We start from the raw sequence: 15,522 nt of genomic DNA, 5'->3' as shown, positions 1-15,522 counted from the left end.
CAAAATGGAATGTCATATTGACATCTTTATCTTTTTTCACAAGACTAATCATGATATCTTGTTCTTCCAGAATGAATGCTTATGTCAACATGGAGTAAATTTTCACCAAAAGTTTTCTTGAGGTACCCAGTGGTTGTCATAAATGAAAATTATGCCGATCTTTGCATCTAGTGTGACTGCCACAATGGCTAATTTGAAAATATTTTCACTCAAGAATAGCCATGATGGTTTTAACACTTTGCAGTTAAAAGAAGAAATAGTCTTGAATCCTTTTAAATTCTTTTTGGACAGTCAATCCTTTTGATGAACTCTTGTTTTTCTCTCCATAGTTCCTGAGAAGCCGAGGATAATACATGTCTCAAATCAACTTCCCACATCTTTTGTGGTACACTGGGAAGCACCCAAGAAGATCAATGGAATACTGAATAGCTATCATCTTCAATGGAGTCATAACAACACAAACAAGACAAGAATCATCAATAGCAATCTAACAAACCCCATGTCCAAACTGTTAAGTGGTTTGGGTATGTTGTTTTATATAAAATGCAAAGAAATAAATTTGATCAGTAAAATTTAAAATTAGTAAAGAAATGTTTCATAATATACAATGATTACCAGTTTTATTCATAATATTTTTTTAAAAATTGTGCAGACTTTGAATTTGTTTTTATAACCCAAATTTTTGTTTTGTGAAAATCATTGAATTTTGTTATTTATGTTAGCATTCATTATCTTTTAATGGTTATTACATTCCTTGAATTTTAAAGTGTTAGTTTTATTCTTGAAAAGTTCTTGAATTTGTTGAAATATTCCTTGAATTGTTCCAAAAGGTCTCCTTGAATTTATCAGGGGAATAAATACAAATTAAACTGAATGATATATGTCACTTTTTAAATTTTGAATTGCTGTTGATGTATTTCCCATGAATGATAAATAAATAAAATGGGATCAAATTGGGAGAATCAAAAAGAAACACAACACCTGTAGTTACCAGGTGATCAATATCCCTTTGCTACTTTTGGCACAATTAGGTGTTTTTCTTCTGCTTTTGCACCCATTTATGCTGTGGTATTAAAGAAAGTAGCACATGGAGAAAGTTTACTTTTCATAAGACAAATAATCCCATCAAACTTAAGTTCCTTGAGAACAAGCTCTACAGAGATGTACAGCTTGTCTTTAATTCAAGTAATAATTACCACAATATAATAATTATCTCATCAAAAGATAAATTGGAGTAAAAAATAATAATTTACAAGTGGAATCCACTTGTATTTTATTGATGCACTGTACTTAATCATCAGAATTTCGCTTTCAGAACCCTATACCAGATATCAACTTCGAGTTGCTGCATATACTGGGGGAGGCAGTAGTGAATACAGTGACCAGTTCACTGGTTTCACTGATGTAGCAGGTAAGTTCCAAGTCCTATACACTGCAAAGAATGACCAGTTCATTGCTTTCGGTGATGTAGCAGGTAAGTTCCAAGTCCTATACACTGCACACATTAACAGAGAATATTGACCAGCTCACTGCATTCTCACAGATCATTTTCTGGTGTCTTGTAGATTATACACGTGAGAGAAATGAAATAACATTTCTTTCATAATATGTACCTAATTATAATGTAGGCACACCCTCCAAAGCGCCCCCCCCCCCACCCCAGTTACATCTCTGTAAAGCTCTAGTAGTAACTGATGAATTGGACAGGATTTGGCATCAATCTATGTACACAAGGGGATACAACTCTTATCTAACCTTCACCTTTGGAAGCAGTTGACTTGAGCACTTTTATTGCTAATGTAAGCTTTGAAGGGCAGAATTTAAGAGGTATGGGATCATGTAACCTAAGACATAATGATAAGGCAAGTATTTTTGAAGAAACATGTATTGTTCCGAAAAGTTGTTTCTCCTTTATCCAACAAAGGGTTCCCATTATAATTGTTGGACAAAAGTGAATGGTGGAAAAACAAGACAGGACTAATTGTACACATTTTAGTGTGTGTTTGTAAATGTACATATAAGTTAAAGAGAAAGAAATGAGGACACTGGGTTAAACATAAAATGGGGAGAACAAAATACAGATATTTTGATATAAATGATCTTTAATGAGAGAATAGCAGAAGGTGAGGGACAAGCCATTTAATTTTTTGTGGTGGGGCCTGGGACTATTGTGTAAAAAGAATGTCAATCGCCCAGCCCCTCCCCCCCCTTAAATGGTCAGTTCCTCAGAGAATGAAAAAAAATGATTTTGATTTTGTTTCAAATCCAAACAGATTAGAGGGAAAGGAAATACCATTTATTTGATTAGATGTTTAAAAACATTGATAACATGGAAGCTGGGAAGAAAAAAATTGAATACAGGTCAACATCTTAAAGCACCATTGACTGTAATTCAGTCATCAGAGTGTAGTCTGCATTACTGCAGTGTATCACCTGAAGTTATACCACATTGCCACCTTTGTTCAATTAAGCATTAAGGTTCATTAGTTTCAGAAAACAAACCCCACATGGCATAACATTCCACTTCCTTGGCTTCCAGATGCCTGCCTTGCTAGCTAGGCATTGCTGTATTCTAATGGCATGAAAGTCTGTATCCCTGACTGTCATGCTAGCCAGGCCATTATTTTTGGCCTGGTGGCATAACAATCCACTTCCTTGAATTCTATATGCCTGCCCTGCTAGCTAGGCATTGCTGTGGTCTAATGGCATGACAGTCCACTTCCCTGACTGCCTATGTTAGCTTGGTCATATGCTATGGCCTGGTGACATAACAATCCACTTCCCTGCTTCCATATGCCTGCTTCACTCTGAGCTAGGTATTGCTGTGGTCTAAAGGCATGACAGTCCACTTCCCTGACTGCCTTGTTAGCTTTGTCATATGCTATGGCCTGGCGGCATAACAATTCACTTCCTTGTCTGCCAGATACCTGCCTTACTAGCTAGGCCAACGTTGCGGTATGATGGCATGACAATCCACTTCCCTGACTTCCAGATGCCTGCCTTACTAGCTAGGCATTCTTGTGGTCTAATCACATGACAGTCCACTTCCCAGACTGCCTTGCTAGTTAGGACATTGCTATGGCATGGTGTCATGACAGTCCACTTCCCTGATTGCCAGATGCCTGCCTTACTAGCTAGGTTAATGCTGTGGTCTAATGGCACAAAAATGCATTTCCTTGACTGCCTTACTAGCTAGACCAGTGCTTTGGTCTAATGGCAGGACATTCCATTTCCCAGACTACCAGATGCCTATCTTACAAATTAGGCAAGTGCTATGGTCTAATATCATGACAGTCCACTTCCCTGACTACCAGATGCCTTCCTTGCTATTAAAATTGGTCATTGCTGTTGTCAAAATGGAATGACAATCCACTTCTCTGACTGCCAGATAATGAGTCCATTTTGCATTAGATTGAGGTATACAGTGTTTCAATCATAATTAGAAATCAGATTTACCACATTGAGAAGACTTTATTTACTATCTTAATATTACTGTCTGGTAAGAAGAATTGTTATTTAATGAATGCTGATTAAAGGCAGTTAGACAGAAATTATATCTAGCAGTGTGGGTGAGGGTGGAGAGTTTGCTAGAGGTGACCAAAACTATAATTATTATATTTTGTTGATTGTACAAAACAAATTATTTGATTTATTATGTTCATAAAACAAATATTCTCAATTCTTATTGGGGGCCCTGAACGGCCGAGTGGTCTAAAGCGCTCTCCGTTACGGATCACTGCCATCTCACCTCTGTCTGCGTGGGTTCGAGTCTCGGATTCGGCCAATGTGGGTATGTGAGAAAGCTTGCCAGTAGCTTCTCAAGGGTCGGTGGTTCTTTCCGGAGCTTTCCCGGATTCTTCCTCCACCATTAATACTGGCCGCCATGTATAGCCTATTGTGTGCTGAAAAATGACATTAAACCCTACAACAACAACAACAACAACAATTCTTATTGTCTGAACATGTCACATGCTTAACAGTAACACAACATATTGGTTCATGATAGAATTTCAACTTTGCAAAATGTATTTTGTAGGGGTGGGGATAAAGGTGGATCATGGTATGAAAGTAATGAAACAGGCCACTTTACACCAGCTAATATGATATTTCACAGTTCAGTAATATAGTATTTTGAACTGAACAAAGTTCTGGAATTATATATTATTGTTCCAGGTCCTGAGGAACCCAGTATCACAAACTATACTGTAATTGATTCTCACAGCATCTATATAGCATGGGAAGAACCCAAGACATTCTACAAGAGTGTAAACCGTTATTTTATTCACTACTGGGACCCAAAACATTCTAACAACCATGGAGAATTAAGTGTTGATGGGGAAGAGACTGAGGTAAAATACTGTAGATTAAAATTCTGGATGTGGAAATGTCTGCATTAGGTTTTATATGTATTACTTTTGTAGTCCAGTAAAAAAGCGCAAAATTTGTACTGTGTGGAAAGGACTGTGATAAGAGCTGATTTGGCCCACTTTCAGTATGTGACCAGATTTTCATGGGTATGAAAAGTGACTCAGTTCCCATCAAATATGCATGCATTATTGATCTTTAATCATCATCTGTAAAATGACCTGACCTAAAATATTGCTATGTCCTTGATTCCTTCACCTTAGGCATAAAAAAGCAAAATATATGTATAGAAAACTAATTAAAGAAAATAACATTCACATGTTTATGTAATTAAAATGTAATGGTTCATAATTTATGTAATTACTTATTTATTTATTTGTTATCATCATCATCATGTTCATCACCACTGATGCTATCATCAAATGAAACAAAAGGTGTTGTGTTCTATGTGGTCATATCCAGTTGTAAGATAAACAGTGAGTTTTGGAATCAGTCAAAAGTGTATTCTCGCATACATCATTCTACACACTGGTGTTCTCACCTCTGTCTGCGTGGGTTCGAATCCAATGCTCGGCTAGCGTGGGTACATTGGAAAGTCTGCCAGTAGCTTCTCATGGGTCGGTGGTTCTTCTCTGGGCTTTCCAGGGTTCTTCCTCCACCAGTTATACTGGCTGCCATGTACATCTTGTGCTGTAATGTCATTAAACCCTAGAACAACAACAACAACAACAACACATTGGTGTCAGGGGATCCATAATAATGTGCAAATTGAATTGTTTAATCAATATCATTAAGGTCTGGGTGAATTGATGAATCATTTCTTTTCAGCATGATTTATTTCATCTTAATTAAAATTTTGATATCTTGCAGTTGGTTTTCTAGGTTTATTGGTGTTTCATATATTTTCATATGCTAATGCATCCCTCCCAAGCAAATAAAGGTGTTAACAGTTATTTGTTTTAGCACTAAATACTTGAACATGGTCAGCTTACTGAAACAGAAGTTAAACAATAATGGTCTCCCCTTGGATAGAGGCTTTGGTTTATTTAAATTCTGTCATTTGTCAGTTTTGTCATGAATACATTCTAATTGTATACTCATTCTAAAGTCTTAACAATATCTTTTATTCATTTATTTTGATCTGAGCTTGTCAAAGATGTATATTTTTTTATCTCATTTATCTGTGTTGCTCTATGATAAACAACTTTATTCCAGTCCCTATTCAAAAGAACTTACATTCTACCTTAGTGCTGTACTTCACATAATTTTAAAAAGTGAATGATCATTTATTCTCAGAACTAAAGAGCATTCCTGTAATTCTTTCTAGCATTTATTCCAATTCATTGCATTGGTATCATTGGAAGCTTAATGTACACACAAAAAGAAATGGATTTTGTCAGTCTGTCATGAATTTTAGTATTTAGCTAAAATATCTTACAAAATATTTGTATTGTTTCTAAATCTACTCTTCTTGAACATGTCAGGTGTCAACAAAACATTAATGTTAACATTATTACTGATACATATACGTTAAATTCACAATTACCACTGGGGGTCCCAAGTACATGTAATGAGTGGCCTAAAGCACTCACCATTATGGATCACTGCCAACTCGCCTATGCCTGCGTGGGTTCAGGTCTCAGGTTTGGCCAATGTGGGAATGTGAGAAAGTTTGCCAGTAGCTTCTCATGGGTTGGTGGTTCTTTCCAGAGTTTTCCTGGGTTCTTCATCCACCATTTATACTTGCCACCATGTATAGCCTATCTTGTGCTGAAAAATGGTGTTCAACTCTACAACAGCAACAACAATTGTCACTTCCATTTAATCCAGATAATTCCATTCATATTTCTACCTGAAACCAAAATTTGACTAACTAGATTTCCAATTATGCAGATGACACCTAGGTTCCAGGTAAATGGGATCATATACTTTACACTTTATTGTACCTTAGGCAAAAATATGTTTCCTATTGCACTAGTTTTAAAATTAGGGTATGTAGGTTTGCTTTTTTTATATAAATGTAATATATATTATAATGATTAGTATAAATAATGTACTAAATGCTTCAAAGTACTGGGCTCAGTTAAGATGCTCAAATCAATTTCAGGAATTATTTGTAAAATTATTTTTTAAAAATATTTTCTTTTTCCATGGAGGAAAAAAGTGATAGGATCAGCAATAAGAAACAGGGATAGTTGGTCAACTGGAAACACATTTTGGTTATTTTTTTAATGCCCCCACCCCATTTCTGAAGTTATATCCTGATCTGGACTTGTCTATGTGTCCATACATTTTTTCTGACCATCTTGAGATTTCAGAGAAGCTTGTTAGTACATAAACTACAACAACCTACTCAAACACAATTTAGTAGGAATATTGTCCTTATATGTAGATGATCTGATTAGATTTTTGGGCCATTTTTCATTGGTTTTTGTTTTGAAAATGTTTGCAACTTTTTTGACAAAGCTCTTATTAGTAGAAGTTGCTAAAGTTAGATCTATGAAGTGTGGATCTCGTGTTTGTATTTATATGTGGATGACCTGATCAGATTTTCATGCCATTATTGCAGTATTTCTTTTTCTTTCAATTATTTATTTTTTGATGTGGTTACTAGACATTTTTGTTTGCATTGGGGCTATATGTGTTTTAAAAGCAAATCTAGTTCATTCATCTGAAATATTTAATAAAAACTAAAATCATGATGCCACTTTTTATATCATAATCTGGTTTTTGTATCATAATCTAGTTCTTTACAAAATAATATGGTTCTTTACTTCATAATATGGTTTTCTACTTCATAATACGGTTCTTTACTTTATAATATGGTTTTTTACTTCATAATATGGTTTTTTACTTCATAATATGGTTTTTTACATTATAATTGGATTCTTTACAGCATAGTTTGTTTTGTTATATACATTGAATCTGGTTCTTTATTTCATAATCTGGTTCTTTACATCATAATCTGTTGTTTTGTTTAAATAATTGGATTCTTTACAGCTTAGTCTGGTTCTTTACTTCATCAGACTCTTATGTCATCATCTGGCTTTTTACATCATAATAGGTTTTTTACATTATATTCTGGTTCTTTGCATAACAGTATGGTTCTTTACATCGTAATCTGGTTCTTGACATTATAAAACTGATATGAATGGGATGGTTCATTTCATGTCATGGTATTTTTGTCTTCTTTCCACAGAAATTAATTACAGGTTTGAGGACTAACCGTGTCTACATGTTGAAAGTTGCTGGTGTTACTGAAAGTATATTCTCCCAGTCTTATTATGTTGGAAAATTTTCTGAGCCTGTTGTGTTTGAACTTTTTGGTAAGTTTAGTCTAATCATTTTGCCATTTTAATGTAAAGTCTGCTTTGTATTAATTGTTTAGCTCGACAGGTTTGCAGATAAAGAAATAATAGACCAGAAGAGCCAATGGGATGGTCTTTTGTATGTTGTCTGTCTCTGTCTGCTTGCACAACTTTGTTATCACTAATCTTCCTAAACTACGTGAAGGATTGCCATGAAATATTATATACATATTTATCCCATGGTCTAAATGAAAATGGTGCTGCTAGGACATACAGTCTGGTCATGACAGCAGCCATCTTGAAAATCTTGTAATTGCTACTCCTCCTGAATGGATTATCTTATCAGTATGAATGTTTCATTAAAAGACTTAATGTCTGTTTGGTCCTAAATGAAACTGGTGCTGATCTGATGTCAAATATGGCCACCACAGCAACCATTTTGAAAATCTTGGTATTACATGGATGGTCAGATCAACAGGGTCTTTTCATAAGATTTCATATGATGTCTAACCTTCTTGAAAATCTTGTTATCATGATGATCACTACTCCTACAGAATGGAAGTCATACTGACATGGTCTTTTTACCAGAAGACTCATTATCATGCTTAATTATTCCTAAATGAAAATGGTGCCAATCTGTTGTCTAATATGGCTGCCATTCTGATAATCGTATCACTACTTTTGAATGAATGCTCACATAGTGTTGGGTTTTCACTTCAAGACATTTTATATTATTGATCCTAAATTAAATGGTACTGGTCTGAATGGCCATTTTTTGTCCAAACTATTAATTATGTCCAGCGCATGTGGTCTATGATCGAACAATTAACCAAGTACAGTGCATGTGGTCTGTGTCCCAACTATTAGCCATATCCAGTAAGACACTATGTTGCTTGGCAACAAACTACATGTCATCAAGGTCACTAAATGGAAACATAGAAAATGAACCCTGTCTCTAATTGTTCATAAATCTGCAGCAACTTAAAAGTTTAGCAAATTTGCACACATTAAAGATCATAGACTCATCTTTTCCAAAACACAAAGAAATGTGTTGTGTTGTTGAGTGCATTTATTCAGCATAACCCAATTATTCAGCTCACACCAGGAAATATATGGCAGAACATAAATCACTTTAAATTCTCTAAGGTCATTCGTACTTTTCAGTTGACTTTTCATTCACAGGACTGATATTGTAATTTCAATATATTTCATTCTTTTATTGTAGAGACAAAAGATACAACCACTTAGTGCCACAATGCACCTAGGTAAAAAGTGTTGTAATGATTTTTGTAATTTTGATGTTCAAACATAGACATCATTAAATTTATGTCCTGGAATAATCTTCTGTAGAGTCTCTTAATTCACAATTTAATTTGGCCACAGACTAGATGAAAATTGAAACTCCTTGAACTGATTCAAGTAAATTAACAGTATTGAAAACTTTTTACACAGAATTAATACTTTTGAAATACCAAGTAGTGTTATTCACCAGTTTCTATAAGGAAGTGTACTGGTTTTAAAAGATTTACCCCCTCAAGTAACAGTCATCTGTTGTCTGGCATATTGGAAATTCTAGCAAGAGAATTTTATTCAATAGGACATGACTTCCACCCAAACATATCAAAACATTTTCCATTTCAGTATAGCATTGGATAGAATTCCCCCTTTATGCAGATTTGAAGCCTTTATTTAAAGCTGTTGCCCAAGCATATTGTTAAATAAACTTTGAGAAAATTCTTAGCTTTATGCATATACCAAAGGTTTCAAATGTTGTCCTATTTATTCATTCTCCTGTCCCTTTTCATTTTACAGGTGTAGAGCCAGGGGAAGCAAGTCAGAATGAGACCGTTTCAGCAGGAGCACTTGCAGGCATTCTGATTGGTGTTGTTATCATCATTGTTGCATGTGGGCTCCTTGTCTGTTACAGGTACAGTTCTCTATGGCAAGAATATGGTAATCGATCCATTTAACTCCTTGCACAAGATGAATTTTCAACTTCTGTAAAATTGGTGCAAATCATGCAAGACACATATTGCATGATTTGCCAGTTAAATCTCAGGAATACATGAATTTTATAACAAGTGCATGTTCCCAGTCACTTATTAAATGTGTATTAATTTGAAGTATTTTTAGCTTTACTTTTCTCCTTTAACTTTTCTTTGTCTGAATCATGAAGCATCTTTCACACTGCACTACTTCATACTGCACAACATGTGTTGCTAAAAATAGTATCATCTGTTAGGAACTACTTTTGATTATTAACAAAAAAAACGTTCACGTAGCAGGCACCTTATCTTTGATTTTTTTAGATTCGTCTGTGGATAAGCTAACCAAGCTGGTTGGTCTACTTGAAAGTAGAGATGATAACATTTATGATGTGGATGAGTTCACCGAGTCACAAAAGAAAGCTTCAACCAAGGAAACGATTGAACATGATATCCACAATTTCTAAAAGAAAAGTGAGACTCGCAGCATTAAAAATGCCATTTTGATCAACTAAAAGGTTATTTTGGAGAAATGTTCATAACTGTTTGCAAATCAAATGGTCCAGACTGTGAGTCATAGTCTAGAGGGTCTTTAAAATAGCATAGAAAGGCATATTAAGAGATGCAGTGAATTAACTTTTTTAATGAACTTATCAACTTGTATTTTCAGCACATGATGCCAAGTAGTTTTTCATTTTCATACAATATCTGTTCACTTTATCATTACTTTGAAATAATTTTTCTGAACTTTTACTCTTGCTTGACTACCTATGATCATGCCTTTTAATTTGACTGCATTTGTCTTCATACCATTGTCTTCACACCAGTTATTTTTTCCAAATCTTTATTTAACTTAGTGCTAATCCCATGGCCTGCTGAGCCAATGTTATATAATGTCGTATCATCTGTGAGCGTGTTGGTGGTGGATAGCTCAATGTGATATGGTAAATCATTGATGTACAGCAAAAAGAGGAATAGTCCAAGAACTGATACTTGTGGAACACCTGACTTTTTTCAGTTTTTTTATCTGAAAGTTTATTTAAAATTGAAACTTTTTGTCTGCCTTCAAGATAGGATCGAAACTAAGTTAAGCTTTCATGATTAACTTGATATATGCTGAGCTTTTCCTGCAGGATTTTGTGATTTACAAGGTCAAAAGCCTTTGTAAGGTCAAGAAACAATGTCTACAAGGTTGCCTTGATCTATTGCTGTTAAGCAATCATCCTCCATTCTAGTTGGTGTAGTTTGGCATGAATGTCCTTCATGAAAGCTTGATCATTAACTTATGCCAGGTAGTTTCTAAATTCATTACCAATTTGCCTTTTTAATGCCTTTGAAAGTGATGATAAAACTGATATAGGTCTATAGTTATAATTCATAACAGAAAGATCTCCCTTCTTACATATTGGAGGTACTTTTGCCAATTTTGGCCTGTTTGGAAAAATACCTGTGGAAATACTTAGATTGAAGATATACACAAGTGAAGGTGAGATGAGAGTCTTGAGAATTTAGCACTTATATTACCTAGAACTGTTCCTGTTCTGACATCAAGTTGATCAATTCATTTAAAATTAATTCAAGCCTTTTAGGGGGATTTTGAAGCACTCTTCTTTTCTAAGTTTTGAAGAAATATGTTCATTTAATTCATCACTGGAGAATCTTTTAGGAGCTGTGATATCAACAAGTTTATAATTTATATTCACAAAGTAATTATTGAGTGCATTTTTGATTTTAAGAGGTTCTTGCTTCCTATCACAATTTTCATCACTGATACATGTAAATGGCAGTTATTGACAGAGTTGCCTCTGAAGTCAAAAGGTTTCCCAGAGGTTTCTAGTATTCTTTTTTGTGATACTATCTGATATTTCAGTGGAATAATAAGTTTTCTTTGCCTTTTGAATCATTGACTTGACTGTTTCTCCATAATCTGTAATTGCCAGTATCTTTTAATTAATGAAATCTATCCCTTGTCTTAATAGCATTCAGTACATCACCTGTATACCAGTTTGATTGATCTTGTTGCTTGACTCTCTTGAAATGAATAGGAGCATGAGTGTTCAATGTGTCAGTAAACACATCCAAATGTCAAGAGCATCTGATGGGTCATCAAGACATTAAATTACTGACAAAAGTATATCTTTCCGTTCTTTAAGGAATTTTTGTGAATTAAATCTTTTTGTCATTTGATACTTGATTATCTGTGATGATAAGTTTTACTTTTTTGACTTAATTTTCATGCACTGCTTATAGGAAAATGTTAGCTTATGAAATATTGGGGAACTGTAATTTCTATAATATTGTCAGCATTGTTAATATAGATGTAATCATTTAGTTTTTAAGATAGCTCTGTTATCCTAGCTGTTACTAATTCAGGGAATTCATGGTTTTAATCCAGTTTTAATTGGCTTCATTAAACAAACTGTAGCTGAAGTCACCCACTTAACAGACTTCTTCATTTTCTATATAGAGTTTCAAGCTTATTTTGAAATTTAGTATATCAAATATTGTCAGTGTTCGTTGGTCTATATACATGGCCTAATACAAACGGCTTTTGGACATTATGTCTCATTTCAGGCCAGATTATTTCCATATCAGTTTCCTCAAGATCATATCAATGTTTGTGAAAGAAATGATATCCTTAAAGGTAAACAAGAAGTCCACCATCCTTTTGGAAAAGTCAGTCTTTTCTTTGAAAACTTTTGTTAGGAATTTTAAGTTCATCATCGTGAAACAGTTCATGAAAGGTTTCACTGAAAGCAAAAATATCAATTATGGAATTATTTCCAGAAAGAAGTAATTTGATCTCATCTATTTTTTGGAAAAATAATGGATGTTCAGATGGCAAATTTTGAGAACTTTTTGCTTAAGGCTCTGATTTTGAGAGAATTCTAAGTTTTGATGGTTTTGAGATCAATGATTGGGAACATCAGAGTTGATATTTTCACTATCGATATATGAACCATGATATTCCTCTAAATTTTCTTTTCTACAGTGTCCTTAATCATTACTATCAACTGTTTATTCCCAGATTTTTCAATGACTCTTGAAACATTAACACATTCAAGAGTTATGTTAGTAGCAGTTAACAAACTATGGTCACTTTCATTGATGGAAGCACTTAATGGGATTGTACCCGAGGTAATTCAAATACAATAGATTGTTCGAGTTTTCTAGTGAGGTATATTGAATCAAATACAATAGATTGATAGAGTCTTCTAGTGAGGTATTTTGAATCAAATACAATAGATTGATAGTCATCTAGTGAGGTATCTTGAATCAAACAATAGATTGATAGTCTTTTAGTGAGGTATCTTGAATCAAATACAATAGATTGATAGAGTCTTCTAGTGCGGTATCTTGACTCAAATACAATAGATTGATAGAGCCTTCTAGTGAGTATGTATCTTGAATCAAATACAATAGATTGATGAGGGATGTCCTCTGGTGAGGTATCTTGAATCAAATACAATAGATTGATAGTCTTCTAGTGAGGTATCTTGAATCAAATACAAGAGATTGATTGAGTCTTTTAGTGAGGTATCTTGAATCAAATACAATAGATTGTTCGAGTTTGCTAGTGATGTATATTGAATCAAATACAATAGATTGATTGAGTCTTCTAGTGAGGTATTTTGAATCAAATACAATAGATTGATAGTCATCTAGTGAGGTATCTTGAATCAAACAATAGATTGATAGTCTTTTAGTGAGGTATCTTGAATCAAACAATAGATTGATAGTCTTCTAGTGAGGTATCTTGAATCAAACAATAGATTGATAGAGTCCTCATAGTGAGGTATCTTGAATCAAATACAATAGATTGATAGAGTCTTCTAGTGAGGTATTTCGAATCAAACAGAATAGATTGATATAGGCTTCTAGTGAGGTATCTTGAATCAAATAAAATAGATTGATAGAGTTTAAGTGAGGTATCTTGAATAAAAAACAATTGATGGAGTCTTCTAGTGAGGTATCTTGAATCAAATACAACAGATGGATAGAGCCTTCTAGTAAGTATGTATCTTGAATCAAATGCAATAGATTGATGATGGAGTCTTCTGGTGAGGTATCTTGAATCAAATACAATAGATTGATGGAGTCTTCTGGTGAGGTATCTTGTATCAAATACAATAGATTGATGGAGTCTTCTAGTGAGGTATCTTGAATCAAACAGAATAGATTGATATAGTCTTCTAGTGAGGTATCTTGAATCAAATACAGTAGATTGATAGTCTTCTAGTGAGCCGGTATCTTGAATCAAATGCAAGAGATTGATCGAGTCTTCTAGTGAGGTATCTTGAATCAAATACAAGAGATTGATCGAGTCTTCTAGTGAGGTATCTTGAATCAAACACAATATATTGATTATAGAGTCTTCTAGTGAGGTATATTAAATCAAATACAATAGATTGATCGAGTCTTCTACTGAGGTATCTTGAATCAAATAGAATAGATTGATAGTCTTCTAGTGAGGTATCTTGAATCAAATACAAGAGATTGATCGAGTCTTCTAGTGAGGTATCTTGAATCAAATACAAGAGATTGATCGAGTTTTCTAGTGAGGTATATTGAATCAAATACAATAGATTGATCGAGTCTTCTAGTGAGGTATCTTGAATCAATCACAATATATTGATTATAGTCTTCTAGTGAGGTATATTAAATCAAATACAATAGATTGATAGAGTCGTCTAGTGAGGTATTTTGAATCAAACAATAGATTGATAGAGTCTTCTAGTGAGGTATCTTGAATCAAATACAAAAGATTGATCGAGTCTTCTAGTGAGGTATCTTGAATCAAATACAAAAGATTGATCGAGTCTTCTAGTGAGGTATCTTGAATCAAATACAAAAGATTGATTGAGTCTTCTAGTGAGGTATACTGAATAAAATACAATAGATTGATAGTCTTCTAGTGAGGTATCTTGAATCAAATACAATAGATTGATAGTCTTTTAGTGAGGCATCTTGAATCAAACACAATAGATTGACAGTCTTTTAGTGAGGTATCTTGAATCAAATACAACAGATTGAGAGAGTCTTATATGGTAAAAATTTAAAAACAAAGTGTTATTTCTTTAGGATCTGTTATCATATTTCAGACAGAGTTGGGCTGAATGTTATCAAACACAAGAACAGAGATCGTCCATTTTGAATCCAGATGGTCATAACCTGATTTTAACATTGATGGATTCTTTTTATTGTGTGCTAGTACAGCAAATAATATATCATCTGAAGTTTATATATAGCCATTGTATTTCAACTTACTGGTAGTCCACTTGGGTAGCCATCTTGGATTACCTAAAATCCTTTGTTTTGAACAAGTTTCCAAAATTCTCTTGAATAACTATAAATGTCACGTTACATTTCACTTTCACTAACTTAATATTTTCATAAATCCACTGTATTATGTATGGCAATAGGTATTGGCTTAACACCAGTTATTACACCAAATCCAGTGAATGTTGAGCTGTAACTATAGTCAAAGATATTGTGCCTGACACAGTCCTTGAAAACATTCTAGCAAAATTCCACATCTTTCAATCGATTTAAATTATTTTGCTGTGAGGCTTCATCTCAAGAAGAATTAGATTAGTTTGATGATGATAATATTTGGCCTGTATTTCTAACTTATTGGTCTAGATCTACACAGAATATGCATCCAAATATCTGATTGTGAATTCTATACCATTAACACAACTTTTGTTTCAATTAAATCATATTGATAGTGAAGCTTTATCTTGCCAGGAACCTGGATAAGCTTGATGACCAGATTTTGACTTCAATTTTAGAGAGTTATCTCCTGTGATTGCCTTAGAATATAGATCTCAATGGCTTGTGTACATTAGTATTTACATGTTTCA

At 33.9% G+C, this 15,522-nt stretch overlaps 2 protein-coding genes across 2 annotated transcripts in view; both read left to right on the top strand.

Moving 5' to 3' along the window:
* LOC149799638 (neural cell adhesion molecule L1-like protein) overlaps nt 1–675 on the top strand; it is a 36,055-nt gene extending 35,380 nt beyond the window's left edge. The window contains exon 6 of the mRNA XM_089957106.1: nt 330–675. Within this exon, the coding sequence (XP_089813232.1) occupies nt 330–577 (248 nt within the window). The 3' untranslated portion in view covers nt 578–675. The remainder of the gene's footprint in view (nt 1–329) is intronic.
* A 267-nt stretch (nt 676–942) lies between these two features.
* LOC149799637 (uncharacterized) overlaps nt 943–15,522 on the top strand; it is a 39,344-nt gene continuing 24,764 nt past the window's right edge. The window contains exons 1-5 of the mRNA XM_089958241.1: nt 943–983; nt 1,302–1,411; nt 4,174–4,349; nt 7,565–7,691; nt 9,486–9,600. Coding sequence (XP_089814367.1) covers nt 943–983; nt 1,302–1,411; nt 4,174–4,349; nt 7,565–7,691; nt 9,486–9,600 — 569 coding nt within the window. The remainder of the gene's footprint in view (nt 984–1,301; nt 1,412–4,173; nt 4,350–7,564; nt 7,692–9,485; nt 9,601–15,522) is intronic.

The sequence above is a fragment of the Sinohyriopsis cumingii genome, chromosome 5 (assembly GCF_028554795.1).
Source record: "Sinohyriopsis cumingii isolate HCF-2022 chromosome 5, ASM2855479v2, whole genome shotgun sequence".
NCBI lineage: Eukaryota > Metazoa > Mollusca > Bivalvia > Unionida > Unionidae > Sinohyriopsis > Sinohyriopsis cumingii.
This window is presented reverse-complemented; position numbering and strand designations above follow the sequence as displayed.